This window comes from Paramisgurnus dabryanus, chromosome 18 (assembly GCF_030506205.2).
Source record: "Paramisgurnus dabryanus chromosome 18, PD_genome_1.1, whole genome shotgun sequence".
NCBI classification, from domain to species: Eukaryota; Metazoa; Chordata; class Actinopteri; order Cypriniformes; family Cobitidae; genus Paramisgurnus; species Paramisgurnus dabryanus.
In genome coordinates, this window is record NC_133354.1 from 22,853,263 (window position 1) to 22,872,258 (window position 18,996).

Consider the following 18,996-nt stretch of genomic DNA (forward strand, 5'->3'; position numbering starts at 1 on the left):
ACATAAACTCATTAAGGAGATCAACATTACCTGGTTCATGCAAGTATTAAGATTAGCAATGCTATAAAGCATCCTCTAATGATTTGATATGTTCATATCTTTTGTTTTACATGTTTTTCTTTTTTTAGCACAGAAGGCCACTTGAAAGTCATTAGGATGTTACACCTGCTTCATTGATAAAATCTTTATCACATTTGTTTCACAAGCTTCAGTCAGCACAATTAAACTCATGCCTTCTCTTTCCTTTCTGTAAGAAAGCCATGCAAGCCCTGACCAGTTCAAATGTACTGTGCTAATGGCTTAATGCACTTTAGACTCACTTAACATTAAGATGTTCATATTACTGTAAGCTATCAAATTGATTGTACATAAAGATTTTTACTTACTTGTAATCAGCATTGTTGGTGATTTGGTTTTAAAAAGAAGAGTCAAATATAAGTGCGGCAACTTACGCAGGTAAATAAATAAAGAGTTTCAGGCATTACCACAGTAAAGCTAAAGATCTGCTATGTTTAAGAGAGAAGGCTTTGTTTCTCATTCACACTGGTCACCATAATGAAATCACAGGAAAGGCATTCCCCTCTTTTCGCACTGGACCATACCAACAGTGCACGACATGACCGGGTGGGCGGTTCCCAAAGCAAAGTAAACAATGACCCATGTCAAGTTTATTTAAAGTGAGCGCTTGAAATATTTTGAGGCATTTTGGCCAACTGCTGAGAATTGTTATGGCTTGTAATGTTGTTTCCCCACTGCACGAATTACAAACATATTAGATTTACATTGCATTTACATTTCTGCATTTTGCAAACACTTTTATCCAAAGCGACTTGGTACACATTATCAGTAGGGGAGGGGGACACAAAGTCACGCTTTTTGGCTCTATTATTCAATAAATATTTAAGTTAGATTAATCATATTTTTACACAATCAACACACACATCTCTGCTACAAATTAACACTTAAAGTTTGTTTGTGGGACCTACCGTTATTGTACAATTACACCAAAAGTGACAGGAGTGCAAACGTTACAACTTATCCCCTAGGTGGGGTTAATTGTAACAAACAGAGGGTTTGTTGTAACACCTGCTAGAAATTTTTTGTTTAAGCACAAATAATTTAATAAATTCTATCTATATACTAAAGGTGGATATTGTTTAAATAGATATCCACACATTCATCCATCATGATCCTTCATCTAATCATCCTTGTGGTATGCATCAATGCATATAAATAGATTTTTTGAAAGGGCTGAACAATTAAGACAAATTTTTTTATAATTGTGAGTTATTTCCTCTGATATTGTATTAAAAGTTATCATTTTGATGAATAGTATTTACATTGTTTTCATTTCATTATCATTGTATACCTGAGGCTTAATATTAACGCTGTGTTACAACTAACCCTGCTGTGTAAAAATGTACCCAGCTATCAGTTACTAGGAGTTGCTGACATGTTTCAAAATGGTGTTATGTTTTAGATAACAAGACTGTGATTAAAATAATATACGGTTGGATTTGGTGACTGCACACACAACTCAGACATAAAAAAACATAAGATGAAGAAATTGACTTTCATGCCTTCAAAACACTCTTTGTTCAATATCTTAAACAAAACGTTTCATCTCAGAGATCATCTTCTGACAGTAAGAGAAAAAGAGCAAATGCACAGATTGCTCGGCCCTGAAAAAATATGTGTTACAATTAACCCAGCACTAGTTTGTGCCCTGCTTAACCCTACATGTGTTCCCTGAGATCAAACCTATGACCGTTTGTGCTGCTGATGCAATGCTTGGAACAGGAACACTAATATTTAATATCCGAAACGTCATTAAGACCCCCATAAGATGTTACCTTAAACTGCATGAGCCCATCAATATGCAAATTGAATAGACTAAAAAGAGAATATAAAAAAGGTCAATTGTGCCAAAAGAAAAACACAATTGTATAAATGTCCCTAATATGGTATTCCGCACCAAAAAGCTTTCAGAAAAAGTGACAAAGTGAGCTGCAGAAAAAATAAAGAGACCATTGTAGTTTTGGCTTTAATCATCGCCACCACTTGGTTTATTACAATTTCGGCAAAAGCAAACTTGGGTGACATAAAGTCACCCAACAGCAAAGTAAAAGACTGAGAGCATGACAAGACACATGAAGATCCATCAAATCCATTGTTACAATTTTGCAGAGGCATAGATGCACAACCTAGCACGACTATAAATTGCACCTAAATGTGTGATTTAATGGTTAAGTGCATTTTAGTATTTGCATCTAATGTTGTTTAAGATCCGGATGTTGGCCCATTGTTTGGGCTGCAGGCCACCAATTGTGTTGTGAATCTAAACAATGTCAACTCACTGATGCCCTATCAGATGTTATGTAAAATGGTTGCTCTCTGAATTTCTTCGAAGGACAGACACAGAGCTATGAGGCTAATGATCCCCCTAAATCCCACGAGGACATCACAGCTAATAGTTTTTGACTCTGTGGCTTCATCAGGACTTATTCCATGCTAACCCATTAGTGCTAATGGCTCTCATTAAAAGTATCTGTGTTTGATTACATCCTCTAAAGTGTGAGACTCTCAGTCAAACATTCACTCCAAAGTGAACATGCATGAGAAGGCACAGATGCATTTAAGTTTACTTTGTGTTTCCAAACTTTTGTAGACTATAGCTACACTCTTAACAATGAAGGTGCTAAGAAATGCTCTTCATAGCAATGCCAAAGAAGGACCATTTAAGGTTTCCCAAAAAATCTTTTTATAGTTTATGTAAAGCCACAAAAACCATTTGTAAAAAAGCTATAACAATGCAAAAATATCTGGATGTATGTTTGCATGTAATATAACTTTCACAAATATAAATTGAGACTTATTTCAGTTATTTCATTAAGAATATCATAATTGAACTGATACTGATACCTAGCCAGAATCCGAAGACATATATAACATATAATGTATATGCTTAAGTTTTTACTTTCCTTTTCCGAAATGTTTCAACTTTATTTTTATCCTACTTAATGTATTACAATCAAGATAAAGCTAATGCACTGAGACCAGATATTTTTGGTTTATATTAAAAATATCAATGTCCAGTGGATAAAGGGACAGAATCACAAAGGAGACGTGATAACACAGAGTATAGCGGAAGACATGACAGCAGTCCTGGCTCCATACTGTCCCCAGCCTGTCCCACCCTCACTAAAGGGTGGGAAGAACATGTAACATTGTAAGAGTGCAGTTTCCTCTCCGACTGTATGTTTTGTTGTGTTATGTTTTTTTTAGAAGCCTGAGTGGAGACCTTTCAAAACCATATTTATGTAAACCTGTCACATCAATTTAAATCAATGCAATGTATCATTTGTATGTCATTGACCAGGGGTGAACAGCAGTGAAGTTTTTTTTGCTCAAACACATTTTCTGTAAGTGTTTTTCTTTGGAAAGATTTTATTTCACTACATTATAATGCATTATATTATACTTTTTACCCCACCACATTTCACATTAAATTTCATTTGATACATAAATAAAATATGAATCTAGTACTTTAAAGCTACATTGAGTACCGTTTACGGATCTCTTGATAGAGATTTATAAAGTTGTATAAAAACCTTAAAGAATGGACTGTTGTTTTTATTATGAGCCTTTTTATCTACACACACCGCAGGTCCCATTACACGAAAGTTAGCCCCATGTTTCTACAGTAGCCCCAAACGAACTAACAACTATATGGAGCGTGTTTTGTCACAACGTTGTATCAGACGATGACATGTTTGTCCTGTGGTGGCTACCGTAGCTTCTCAAGGCGTTTTGAAAGAGAGGGTGAGCTAAGGACTGAGCCGCTAGTTGCAATTCACGATCTCACCACTAAATGCCGCTAACAATCTACACAGTGCACCTTTAAAGGAATATTTTACTATGTTCTTACTTCAGCTTAGATTAATTAATACGTACATGCCTATCTTTTTTCAATGCATGCACTTTTAGGGCCCTATTTTAACGATCTGAAACGCAAGTGCGAAGCGCAATGCGCAAGTGACTTTGAGGGCGGATCTTTGGCGCTGTTGCTATTTTCCCGGCGGGAGAAATGACGCAAGGGTGCAAGTTCCATGGCGGGTTGCTATTATTATGACGGATTTACCAGGCGCACGCCAGGAGCGGTTCACAGCCGAGAAGACCGACGTTCTTGTAAGAGCAGTCAAAGACAGAGAAGTTTTTTGAAACTGCAAAATAGCATCAGGGATGGTTGTGATGGTAATATATACAAATCTAGTATTTTGTTAAGTTTTATTCAAGCTTTTAAAGTAAGAAAGTACTACATTTTTAATGTACTTAAACAGATAAATAAAAACCCGTCAACATTTACATTAAAACCTGTATGAGTTTCTATATTCTGTTGGACACAAAATAGGATATTTGATAAATGATGGTAAGTAAGTACAATATTATCCTTCCGAATGTTGTGAATTAAAAGTTATCCTAAGAAAAACACTTTAATAAAGTACAAATAGTTGAAAAATTTACTTGAATGGAGTAAATACACTACTGTCCACCTCTGCATTTGACACCTTTGGAAACCCTATAATATTGCAACAGTCTCAGAGGATGAGATAAACCATAAGCTGTCTGGTTTCCATGGCAATTATTTAATCTCAAAGAGCCAGCTTCAATATTATTAATATAATTATTTCTCTACTGTATGCTGCAACTGTTCGATTATTATTCACAAATGAAAGAAATGTCAGAAAAAATCTAGGCGTGATAAAGTTTAGTAGTTATAACCCAACTACTAAAAGTCAAATGATCAAAAGCTTGACTGGTTTGCATATAAATAAGTAAAAAGTATTTTTTTCCATTTCATAAGTGCACACTGCTTTCTAAGTCCCATTGGATTTTTCGGTAACACTTTACAATAACAGTACATGAATAATCATGTACTAATACATAAATTAATAATTACTTTAATATGAAGTAATGATAAGTTAAGCCATGTACTAATCAATAATTAACCATAACTATGTCATGAGTCATATGATTTCATGCATGAATTACAGCCACCTTAACTACACATTAATACATGTTTGTTAGTTAATGCATTAATTAACACTTTGGGTAACCGAAATCAAACATGCTCTAGAACAGTGGTTCCCAACGGTTCGCAGGATCTAATGCTTTGTTTGAGGTCAAATAAAGATGCATAAAATGTTCCACTTATAATTTTAGAAACAAAAGATATTTTTCAAATTCATGTGCTCACAATACCAAGATAGCAGGTTGTTAAAGTATTTTATTATGTAAGATAATTGTTCTCTATTTTTGGGTGCTTGTCAATGTAGATTGCAAAATCAAAAGGAAGGTGGATGTAAACGTTACGGCCTACAACAGGCTGTCCGCTCGTTTCACTTGTGGTCTGCTGCTTTTGGCTCTGTCAAAATATTTCAGTTAAAATCATTCTGACTATTCCTCAGAAATGACAAACATGTTAACCAAAGTCACAATACCAAATGTATAGTGTTCATATAAAGACCATCAAACCGTCAATCATACCAGTTTATTTGTGAAAGATATCTTGATGTTATTTAAATTATTGTTTATTTAATTTTTCGCATTGTATCAGGAGGATCAGTGTTCAGCCAGGGGCGGATCTACGGTTGGATTGGCAGCTTGCCCACCCAATCAGATTCATGGAAATACATTATGTTTTGTCATTCAAACCGTAATTCTTCAACCATTTGAACTATCAAAAAATTAGAATTGCTCCTAAAGAAAACAAATTGCGCTTTTTGGCAATATATGGTTTATTACGGTAATGTCTTGCTTTCCGTCCACCAATCGCTGCTGTCATCTAGAGCGGAAGAGGCGGGTTTGAAGAGAGCGCGGTAGGTTAGATTGCACTGAGTAGCAGATTCGCGTGAACGTGAGGATCACTGCGGTAAAGAAAAGACTTCTAAATAAAAACGGTGTACACCAGCAACACTAAAGTTAACTCGCTCTTGGTGGCTCAGGACTCGACGGCCCGACTGGACTGTTTAAGTTGATTTTCAATAAAGAAGTGTTGAATTTTTTGCTTCTGGGTCCTCTATGTTTCAGAACCAGTGCTTAGGTAAGCCACAGGCGTTTAGCTAAATAAATGCTCAATGCTTAAATAGTTCATCGTAAATCGTTGTAATATGCTTATGACTTGCGAATGTTATGCTTATTTAATTGAAATAAACCAAGCTTAATGACGTATGCAGTCTGCATATCCGACCTACGGAGGATGCAGCCTTCTGTTTAAGAGACGGCCGATTGTAATACAGTTAGACCGTAATTCCATCTTAAAATGTACAAAACTGACGGAAAAAACACAGTCATTTTATCTTCCCAATTAACGGAAGTTAAAAAAAGTATGTGAATTTTTCTGGCCCGCATATGTATAGATGCCCACCCATCAAAAACACTTTCTGCCTCCGCCACTGGGTAACTTATATTTTTATTTGTTAATGTATGATAAGGTCACGACTTTACTAAGGGGGCACATCATTAATAACTCATCGTTAACTACTCATAAACTAAAATAAATTCATGATTTATTAATGTATGATTAGGTCATGACTTTACTTGAGGGGGCACATCATTACTAACTCATCGTTAACTACTCATAAACTAACATAAATTCTTGATTTGTTAATGTATGATTAGGTCATGACTTTACTTGAAGGGGCACATCATTATTAACTCATCGTTAACTACTCATAAACTAACATAAATTCATGATTTGTTAATGTATGATTAGGTCATGACTTTACTTGAGGGGGCACATCATTATTAACTACTCATAAATTAACATAAATTAATGACTTGTTAATGTATTATTGTGTAGGCCCTACACAATGACTTTTCTTAGAGGGGTACACTGTTAAAAAGTTATCAATTACACATTCTATACAAATTCAGCTCATCAAAATCCAAATTTTTGGTGGTTTTAAAGGAGAGGAGCAAATGTGAAAATTGGTCAGACATTTGGAAGGGGTAATAATGGCTTAAAAGAAGAACAAGACAGATACTGTATGTGCATTTTGATAATAAGACGAGCCAGTTCACACAATAACCATCGTCTGTAGGCTAACACTGATTTAAATTTAGAAAGAATAGCGTCTGTCACTCTTAATGGCAGCAATGGAACTAATTTTAATTATTAATCCATAATTGCACATTTAATGATTAAGGTTAACTGTAAATGTTGCAAGAAATCCAGTGCCATTCAATGTTTTTAGCTCAGCTGCAGGAGCAAATGTATAAACAGTTTTGCATTACAAACCTAAACATTTTGCATTAACAAAAGTTATTTTCGTTCTTCTAGAGAGCTTGTTTGATTTCGTTACCCAAAGTGTTAATTAATGCATTAACTAACAAACATGTATTAATGTGTAGTTAAGGTGGGTGTAATTCATGCATGAATTCATATGACTCATAACATAGTTACGGTTAGTTATTGATTAGTAAATAGCTTAACTCATCATTAGTTCATATTAAACTGATTATTAATTTATGTATTAGTACATGATTATTCATGTACTGTTATTGTAAAGTGTTACCGATTTTTCTCACCCTACGTACATTCAATAAAAGATGCACCCAACGTATTTCGCATGACAAGTTATTTGTTTTCTCAAAATGATCGTTCTTGTTTTCTTTGAACCTATTTGGCACCTGGTGATAATTACAGCTCCATTTAAGATTTGCTTTGTATACCACCTGGCATTCGGACCGTCACAGAGTCTGTCAGTTCCCTTCATGCATCTAGAGATTAAGAAAGACGTTTGTTGAACGGAGCTGGCACAAACGTCACACCCAACCCTGAATACCGCTGCAAAAAATCATTCCAGCTCAGCTCACATAATTGTGTGTTTTCGTACGTGTTGACGTGAACTAAAAGCGGCAGAATCAGCGTCTGTCACCGCATATGAACCCAACACACTAACTGTGTAACAGCCTTCCGCATTCATTATAGTGCCCGACATCTGTTTGATCGAATGCCGCTGAGCTGTTCATCAAATGCTCCTTTCAAAAGTACAGCTATTAAGACATTATTTCACAAAAGATTGAAAAAATGAATAGAGATGAAGGACTGTTTCAAGCTTCTGAAAGTTGCTTTTGTGTGTCAACGATTCAGTTGAATACAAAAGGACAGATGGCTAATGACCGTCTTCCATGAACACCACCAAAATGGCAATATTTTCACCATTGTGCGAATGCAAACCTTCTAGGGTGGTCGTAAAGTTGCGTTGGGACCTCCTGTTACGACCACCGCTGTTGGCAAACACTGATGTGACCCCACTGTCGACCTTTACAAAGTGTATGCATGCACACACTTCTTTATATTCTTTAAACAAAGGGGATAGGCGACACATATATACGCATGGTGCATTATTAAAGGGCGAGTCTCTGGTGTTTTGGTTATATTTATAGATGACTTCTTTTGTAAATGCAAGGAAGAGCTTTAAGAACCGGCCAAATTGAATCCACGGCTGCCTCTGAGTCTCTCCAATGGCATTTCCCATGTTTCCGTAAGCGTGCTGCTCCAAGAACTGGCTGTCCTTCCTGTACGCAGTCTGTCATCGCAACTATCACTCCATTTCCATGGGGCTCAGGGCAGAACGGCTCCTGATCTTACTCTTGCTCACAGATCCTTTTTGGGACTCTGACCTTCTCATAAGGCGGAGATATGAAATTAAGAGTGTGAAATGCATTAAGAAGGTAATTCAGACTGCAGAGATAAATGTTTCTCAATGGGATGTAATGGCTTTGGAGTACACAGAGATCCGATTCATCAATCCAGCGTATAGGGGCAAGATGAAATGCGGTGGGCTTGAATCCAAATGATTTCAAATGAGATTTAATTAGGAGTGAATATCATTAGAGGTGACATTAGTGTTTCCTGACTTACTGTTAAACTCAAGAAATGTGTCATTTCAAGTACTGCACATTACTTATGTTATTACCACAAAAGATGACATGTTATCTTTAAGATCATCTGTTATTTTCTTGACAAAGTCATTTTAAAGAGAGGCAATTATTATTCTTAACAAGATGCTGAAAGCCAAGGTTTGTGTCTCGCCTGATTTGAGGTATTGATAACATTGTTTTTCTTTACCAGGAAATCCTAGTGCACGTAGCTTGGTTCGATTCATGTTTGTCTCTGCTAAACCTTATAAGGTTAAAACATACAATGTTTAATGTGTAAAAATGCATTTCAAATTCGGGTCAGATGAAACACTATAATATATTGCTTGACATACACTCTTAAAATGGTTGTTTTAAAACCTAACCATTGGGTTGAATCAGTGGTTTTCAAACTTTTTGTCAGCAGAACCCCTTGTCCTACATTTTAACCTAAAGTATATACCCTGATATTTTTAAGTAAATATTTAATAGCACATTTGCATGTTTATCTTCAAAAACATTTATTTTTTTACCCTTTATTGGACCTATATCTGGTCATTTTCTTTTATAGGCACATAAAACATATTTGCCATTTTGCCATTTGAGTTCTCAGTTTTTAGATATATTGTATTGTGTAATGGTCAAATGCATGCAGAAAAATCTAAGAAATAGATTTCATTTTTAGTTAGTAGTAATTTAAATTTATATATATTTCTTTATTTAAAAATGTTCATTTTAGGACTGTCAAAAGATTCATTTCGATTAAACGCATACAAAATAAATGCTTTTTTTGCTTGCATGTATATATGTATATATGTATGTATGTATGTATGTATATATATATGTATGTATGTATGTATGTATGTATATATATATATATATATATATATAATGTAAATAAACACAAACTTTTATTTTGTTTGTGATTAATCGCGATTAATCTTTTAACACACCTAATTTTGTACATTTTTATGATTTAATTGAAATGAATAAACTTTTTCATCAACTTACGAAGCCCCTTTAATAACCTCACAAACCCCAATTTAGGAAACTTTTGTTAACGGCTGAAAACGGGAAAAGATAGTCGGAAAGGGGCTGCGTGGGATGCCAACCATCTGCGGGTGCGTAATTATTGGATCCAGTTTGAGTTTTGGATGCATTAAAAAAATAAACTTGTGCGACTACACCAGCCCTGTTCCAAATAGCGCACTTCATGTTGACTTTCGGTCTCGTTGCCTTGAATTGCCCATGCTCGCTTAATCTACGATTAGATAATCGGCATGACGCTTGAATCTATCCCAAAATATGTCCCTAAGGTCTGCACTACATGATGTCATCAAAGTGTGGACTCTTAAGAAGTCCACAGGTCCGGAGTGTGCCATTTGGGACAGGGACGACCTGAAGTGATGTAATTCAGTGTGTTTTAATCAAAACCCTGTGTGCAAGGTGTAAAATAATTCATCATTCTTTGTTTAACTTTGTCAATAAAACTTGAATCCTTTAAAAACGATTGATTAATAAATAAATTATTACATATAAATTTATTTGTAGATTAAAGGCTCTTGCGCTGGAATGAGCTTCTCCCTCATGTTGAAACGGATAACTGAAATTTCATTACGACTGCCACTATGGGGCGAACTCTGACAGTCGCATCCGAATTTAGTGTACAATGGAAAGGCTGTACTTTGATGCTCCTAATTTCATTTTTAGATAATGAGACTTTAGTCTGGATTTCACACACAAGGTCACATATTGCAGTTTACTCTATTAATTATTTTATGAACACAGTATCTTTTATCATAGTGAATTTGTGTTTCATACATTTTTCCATGGAGGATATTCTTGGGCACAATATGAAGCATTTTGTGGCTTACTGCTTTACTTTAAACAGTAATTGATGAAGTAATGTTTATAGTTTGTATGTTTTTTTTTTTTAGAAATGAAGTGTTTACTCAATGAACTGTTTTCAAGTGTTTTTTATCAAACAACTGACAGGTGTGAACTTCAGCTGTTCTTTGTGTCCTCTGGACATCTCTGATACTTTATGCTCAATTTGATGGCTGTCTGAAGTTTAAGCTCAGAAAGTAAAGTACGATGAGGCGTCTACTGAAGGTGGTGGAGCATAGAGAAACTGCTGTTGTTTGGGCTTTAACAAGTAATCCAGTTGTTATTGTTAATGGAGTCTGTAAAGAGGAAAAAGCTTGAGGTCGCTATGCACCCTTGTTAAGGGATAAACTGTTCCGATCAGGATATCCTCACGCCCGACATGTTGTTGGTTACGGTGGCAAAAATAGTGCAGATAATCCTTTTATTCTCTTGTCCAGTTCAGGAAATGATCATGAGCTGTTACTTTTTGTATAGATTGTTCATTTCATTTTTGTGTGGTTTTGAAATATGGCTGAGTAAAAAATGAAAAACAGGAACTGAGGTGTAGGAGTGAGCTACGCTGTTTGCTTCCACAGGGATGCTGAACGCTTTTACATTTGTGGGTTTCGAAAACGCTTTAAAGCACACATTACCTGTGTCTACAGTAAATACAACTTTTAGTGCGGTAAATTCTGAATGCTGGAAATCAAATTCAGTTTATGGCCAGGTACTACGCTTTGCCATTGCAGTGACAAATGTTATCCATTTTTCATGGTTTTAATAACCAAAGTGCTCTGCAAAAACCAATGTATATAAAAAATCAAGATGGATATATTTGACAAGCAAATGACATAAGTCTTGCTTTCTCAAAATAAATAAATAAATAAGGTGAGTTTATGCTTAACATGTGGAAAAAATATCTGCAAAGCGAATAAGAAACTTTAAATTTCAGCTTAATTCAATAGACTTAATTTTGATATTTTTTCAGAAAACAAGAATTCATATCGTTTTGCTTTGCAGCATTTTTTGTCAAATTAATATATATTTTTATGTTACTTTCACTTAACAACTTGTTTAAATAAGTTATGTCAACTTATCACAGGTCAAAACTTAATTAGTAGGTTGAATGCTGCATTGACTTGCAAATGCAAGTTGTTTTAACTTCATGCTGCATTTTTTACAGTGCATGCAAGACAAAAATACTAATATTTAATACATTTTGTTACTAAGTATTTTTGTCCTGTTTTTCAGAACAAATATTTGTAATAGCTTACATCAAGATAAATATACTTAACAGACAAATGACCTAAGATATTCAGTCTTGTTTTCTGAAAAAAAAAATGCTTATGCTTAAAAAGAAATATATGGGCAATGGGTACGAAGAAATGTAAATGATGTATTTAACAAAAGTATAACTTAATTATTTTTTTATGAATTTTTTTCTTGTATAAAGGATAAAGAGAGAGAGAGAGAGAGAGAGAGAGAGAGAGAGAGAGAGAGAGAGGAGAGAGAGAGAGAGAGAGAGAGAGAGAGAGAGAGAGAGAGAGAGAGAGAGAGAGAGAGAGAGAGAGAGAGAGAGAGATATGTTTGTTGTAATGCCAGCAGGGCTGCTGCTGGCCAAATGGGTGCCCTAGGAGGACTTTTACTGCGGTGCCCCCTTTAGTTAAAAAACAAAACAATAAAATTGTATAACTGCAGGCCTAGTATGTGTGAGAATACAACTTTATTAAATGCTATTGTTATCATTTATAATTGTTTTTTGACAACAACAAATTTATACAAATATGTAACTATATATTATAACCTACATTTCTGAATCTTGTTATCCCATTTATATCAGGCAGATAAGTTGGTGGTGTCAGCAGCCAAAGCTATATATTTTCACAGGCTTGTGACCTGTCCTGAAAGTGATGCAGTTTTTTTTTTGACTTTTCCATTTTGAAACAGAATGCTGTGTCTTCCCAGTCATGGCTGTCCATCAATTGTGACGTGTGTTACTGTGTTACATGGATTATGATATCGGGGCACGGCAGATGCGGGGACGGAGCCTCGCGTCACTTGCTTACTCACCGCAAAATGCTGCATATAACGTCATATAGTTTGTATGTATGTTGTTGTGATTCATATCTATACAGAACGAAACGTTTTTATTTTCTGAGCAACTGAGATGATGCCCCCAGGACAGTTGGTTCCCTACGCAAACTGTGTACTCTGCGTATAAGAAGTGGCGGTTTTGAATGGCAGCTGCCCTGCTCTCATGAGACCTGAAGTCAGTGTGCACAGAGTAAGCTCAGTGTATGCAAACTGTTTAGATTCAGCTATACATAATATCTGTCAACAGAACCAAAAAAAGACTCATTTACATAAAGGCACATATACATGCACTCATTCGTTATCTCTCTGTAGTAACTTAAACACTGAAGTACAATTTACTTAGGAATACAGGTATTTCATCCAAAGCAATGGTTATTATTGTGCTACACAGTCTCACCCCATGGCGTCAATATTTGACGACACTTGACCATGCGTCAATATGTTGACGCGGAGGGTATACCTTTCGCGTCATTTTTTGACGAACTGGGGACTTCAATAGTATTACGTCCGTTGCATTCTCTTTCCTATTTTCTTACCATTTTCGCGTCGGTTTAGGGTTAGATTACGCAAAATTAAAAAGTGTACGCGAAATTAAACAGTTGTCACCTGGCGTTGGGGTTAGAGTTAGGTACGCGAAATTAAACAGTTGTCACCTGGCGTTGGGGTTAGAGTTAGGTTTGGGAAGGGATGTCATTATGTAAATCTAACCCTAAACCGATGCGAAAATGGTAAGAAAATAGGAAAGAGAATGCAACGGACGTAATAGTATTGAAGTCCCCAGTTCGTCAAAAAATGACGCATGGTCAAGTGTCGTCAAATATTGACGCCATGGGGTGAGACTGGGTTGTATTGTAACAATCTGCCTGGAGAAACTTTGCTATCTCAGGGACACAAAAGAGATGCTTTAAGTTAAGTTATGCTTTAAGAGATGCTTTAAGTTACCAGGAATAAATTTAACAAACACAACTTTTGATTTTATAAATGTATTAGTGAATGCTGAAATTAACATGAACTAAGATTAATAAATGCTTTATAAGTATTGTTCATTGTTAGTTCATGTTAACTAATGCATTAACTAATGTTAACAAATACAATCTTATTGAAAAGTGTCAACACAAAAATCCTTGATTCCTTGAATTAGATATGAAATAACAAATAGGGTGTCACCAAACACATGACTTGAATCTGAAATACTGTACTTATAGGAGGAAGTGCCAGTACGCTCACTTGCCAGCTGATAATATACAGCCTGAGGTGATCTGAAAATTTTCCTGAAGTTCTGTAATTTGATGGTTATTATAAACATGGCACTCAATAACGTGTGTAATCGCGTAATTTTAAAGCGATGCCAGACAAATCGCACCCATCTGCTGCACCTCAAAAGCCCCTACGGTTGAACATCAACACCTTAACTTTTCTGAAACATGGAGGACAAACATCTGTTAAATGACTCAGAAATCGACCGTCGAGAATATTGCTGCGGCTTAATTAGGAAGAATCTGAACTTGGCAACATTCGTGAGAATGTTAAATGAATGCAAAGTCCTGCCAATGTCTGAAACTCTGCACTGAACTGAAATTATTACAGTACAAAGGCAGGACTAGTAAATGAGCCGTGTTGTCATGGCGACTCGTCCTCGTTTCGTTTCCTCATGCCAAACATGGGTCTGTCGCCCATCGAACACTGAGATGTTGATTTATGGGCAGAGATCAGTCACTGACGCTCGGGATGCTTGATGCAGCTGAACTTTGTGATCTCGAGCGGTGATATTGCTGTTTATAGACGGTTGTCTCAGGAGGAAATCCTTGCCTGATTAACTAAGTCCTGCCCTCGAGCCTGGGCTCAACCTTTTCCTGTTTAGTCCCAAGGTGAGAGAGAGAGAGAGAAAGAGAGATAAGAAACTGATGAATTGAAAACTTTATGAGAGGACAGATGAATCTATTCAGAAAAAGATGGAAGAAGCAATTCACTTTATCACCCACCAAATTTATGCCCAATGCAAACTCAAGATCTCAATGGCTGGTTTTTGGTTGTGAAGGCCACAGCAGATTATTTGCATGCTTGCTTTCCATCATTATGTTTATGAATCGGCTCTTTAAAATGCAAAAAGCATGCTTACATTAGATATAGTAACTGTTGCCTATGTATGATTTATATAAAATATATTTTTAATAACATCACTCAATTGTGTGTATAACATGCAATCTTTCACAGGGTGAGAACCCAACTTCCCACGGGAAAATTAATGACTTTGATCTAATTTAAAAGCACAGTACATTTAGCGCCTAGTCACATGCACTTATTTACATTCAGCTTTTTGTGCTTAACACAAAAGTGGCGCCACCTAGAGTTGAAGAAGGGAGGGAGGGTGATAAATAGATTTCGAGCAAGATGTTATGCATTGCCCTTTTTGCATTCGATAATCCCGAACATAATGAAGCCGAACTTAACACTTTCTCGAACTGGTCTAAAGTCGAGTCTCTCGCTAATTGTGTGTTTGACAGGACCAGAGCAGCATTTCTGAATAATATCCCTAAACACTCATGTGTCCCATAAACCTTTGATAGGAAGATGACTGATATTCCAGAGGAAAAATGACTCCTTGTGGATATTGGTCATTCATAATCCAGTTTTGAAGTGTTAATGGAAAACATATTTAAACTGCCAAATTTAATACACACATCTAGCAGATGTATTAAATCTTAAATACTTAATTTCAGGAACGTAGATGGCGAACATCCAAGGACAGCGAACTTCTAAGGCTCGGACATAAAAATGCTAAAATGATATGCTGTGACCTTTTCCGAAAGCAGCGGGTGCTAGAAAGGCACTAGAATTTGGCACTAGTAAAAGTAACTTTACATAAAAAAAACTGTCGAAAATTTTTATTACAATCTGTGAGTGCTTGTGTGATTTGGAGCATAGGTACAGAAATGGGTACATGTTAACTTTATTTTCTCATAATTAGTGAAGTTAACTTAAAGTTTTAAAGTCCACAAGTGTATTGGCTTTTAATGCGAGTACTGTACTTGGAAACAGTGACAACATTTGCATTGAGAATATACAAGCTTACAAAACTTACTTTCGTTTATGAAGTCTGGGATTTTTGGGGGGTCATTCTACACTTCAGCTTCTTATCAAATATTCTGTCAAGTCAAACGCTCTTTAGATGTTTAAGTGTCCTGTCCCCTAAATTATAAAGACGTAGAAACTGCACCTGATATTAGACTTTGTATATCTAAGCTTGTGGTATTGAATGTGCACCTCTGGTGTGCGATGTCAGTGGGATTTTTAGTGTAAATATTGACTCCAAATTCAAAAATGGATTGCTGTATGTCTTCATTGAGTGTGTACTGTAAATCTAAATCCAAAACATCACACGAGGCATTAAAGGAATAAGGGATTAATTAATTAATCATTTAAAGGGATAGTTCACCCCAAAAAAAAAAATTCTGTCAATTACTCACCCTAAAATTGTTACAAACCTATATAAATATCTTTGTATTGCTGAACAAAGAAAGATATTTGTATTCAAGAAGGAAACAAGAGCACCATTGACTTCAATAGGAGGAAAGGAAAATACTATGGAAGTCAATGGTGCTCAACAATGGTTTGGTTACAATATGTGTTTATATATGACAATATGAGTTTGTAACAATATGGGTAAGTAAATGTTGAGAGAATTTTTGTTTTTGCGTAAACTATCCCTTTAACTCTTTCCCCGCTATTGACAAACAGCTATATATACGTGTAAGTTTGGAGGATCGCTCTGCATCTGATTTCTATCAAAAGTCATTTAACAAAAATTGAATTATATTAGCTTTTTGTTAAAAATGTGGTGTTTTGAAGAAACCTTTTTATTAGGTTTTAAAAAGTTTTTTGTTTGAAAGTAGAGGGTCTGTTCTTTCATTTGATATATTGTGTGTTTATATATTTAAAGAAGAACATTTTCTGGAAGGAATTAAACTTTTGTGAAAATCATGAAAAATGCTGGTGCATGGTTAATATATTCAACATTTAAATAATGCACCCTTTTGTTTAAACCCAAAATACTGGGTTTGTTTTAACCCGTGGTTGGACATTTTCTAGGTTAATTTACCCAACAGTTGGGTTTGTCCATATATTACCCAACTATAAGTTGAAGCAACCCAACATTTTAAAAAGTGTGAATAGCAGAAATTAATAAAAGCTCATCTATATTTTCCTAAACTGTTTCCCGGAGGCAACACATCGACAGTTAGGGTTAGCATTGACTACATCTGAAAGTTGTGAGCAAAAAACAACGATGACAGAATAAATATGATGAGGAAGTAACATGCCAATACTCATCACCGTCCTCCCGAAGTGTTTGATGAGCCAGGCTTTGATGAAAATGTCACACCATATTTTCTTATTGAAAATCATTACCCGCTAAAGATCATGACATTAAGGAACCAGCCAGGTACACAAACAGCGCACAAGTAAGCAAAACTGCCCGCCGGCGAATGTCGGGTCCTGATGCAAGTGTCCCAATCTGTGCCAGAGAAAAATGTCATAGAGGTCCATTCATCAGCTGATGAGAAGACATTTCATAAGAGCTGATATTGATGTATTCTTTTATTGACCGTCTATTTTTGTCACTCGATTAGGATCAGTCCACTTATGCTCTGTCAAGTGCACTTAGCTTCCAGTTGCGGTCGGCTAAATGTGAGTGCACCCTAAATAAATATCCAGAAGTGTCTCCTTAACCTTCCCCAATTCACAACAACTGTAAGCCTATAATAGCGATTTATAATTTGAGCTGCCAGGTCCGATTCGGCTGGAAATGTCAGTTTTACGACTTTTGGCTTCAACCCACTTAAAGTATGTAAAGTAACCTGGAAAAAAGATTGCAATACAGAGGCAAACAGTTTTAAGCTGTCTGAATATGATATTACAAAAAATCCCATAAACTGACTTAATCACAAACCGTTGCCATGGTGATCTGATAAGAAATGTTGTAAGCTGTATTAATACTAAAGATGTGGGTTTATCTAAATTGTATAATACAATTCCCAGGATGTTTTGAAACATGATAAATGATAAACCTTCCTCAAGCCAGTCTGGACATCTACCCAGGTCTTATAGCAGAGAACTGAGCATGATGTGAAGCGCATCAGTTGAACACTCTGTGTAAAAGCTGCACAAGATTTTGGACCAAAGAGGTTAACAGCTATTCAAGTCTCTCTGCAGTGCACTCTGTAACGGTGCATTCACAGGGGGCGAAAGCGTTAACGTAAAGCGTTGTGGATCCGTCGGTGCCGCGTCAGTGCCGTTGCTCACGGCAACGTGTGCGTCAGCCGATCAGATTGTCTTATGCAAATAACCTAGGCAGAGCCAGCCAATTACGTTTATGGAAGACCGGAGCATGTGCTGCGGCCACTGTGATTGGCTGTTGGCCACCCTTCAGACAAGCCTTCCCTCAAGTGTTAACGCTTTTGCCCCGTGTGAATGTACGGTAAGTGCTCTTTGTTATCCTTTGTGCCTGCATGTGGTGCAAAGTCAAATAGCAAAAGAGCTTCAATGGAGCCTGATTGCTTTATTCAGACATGTTGTTAAGAGCATACTGAAGCAAACTGTTCCAGTGGTTCAAAAAGGAATAGGTCGATTGAAAATCAAAATACATTTCCTTGCAATGGGACTGAGGCCCATGTCAGTCACAAAGACTATAACGAAAATCTCCTGTTGTGTTTCACAGAGGAAAGTCAGTTATATAGAGTTTTGGTAAATTAAGACATTGGCTGCATCTGCATCAGGTAAGATGGCATCAAGGCACTCTGAATTTTTGGTTTACTTCCTGTCTCCTGAGATACCTATCTGGTTGATTTTTGAAGGCAGCATAGATGTGTCCTTTGCTGCCTTACTGTGGGATCACACCCACCGCGTTTGAGGCGTCAAGTTCGCGTCTACCGCACCGCTTGAACATTTATGCTAGTACACACCAAACGTGGGGCATCGCAGTACTCACTCTAGATTACTCGCGAGATTTAACTTCATGTCATGCAAATTTTTCACTTGAGTTTAATATTTTCAACTTGGGCGAAGATGCGTTTGATGCGAATAGTGCGTTTTACGGCAATCACGTCCATAATG

At 36.2% G+C, this 18,996-nt stretch overlaps 1 protein-coding gene across 4 annotated transcripts in view; it reads right to left on the reverse strand.

Annotated features, from left to right (window-relative positions):
- Positions 1 to 18,996, reverse strand: part of LOC135776541 (rho GTPase-activating protein 7) — a 60,370-nt gene that overhangs the window by 22,469 nt on the left and 18,905 nt on the right. The window contains exon 1 of one of the 4 annotated variants that reach the window (XM_065287322.2): positions 387 to 665. The exons of 2 other annotated variants lie outside the window; for them this stretch is intronic. In XM_065287322.2, coding sequence (XP_065143394.1) covers positions 387 to 399 — 13 coding nt within the window. In that variant the 5' untranslated portion in view covers positions 400 to 665. Of the gene's footprint in view, positions 1 to 386; positions 666 to 18,996 lie in introns of those variants that run through there. One more of the 4 variants, XM_065287325.2, reaches the window with a different exon arrangement.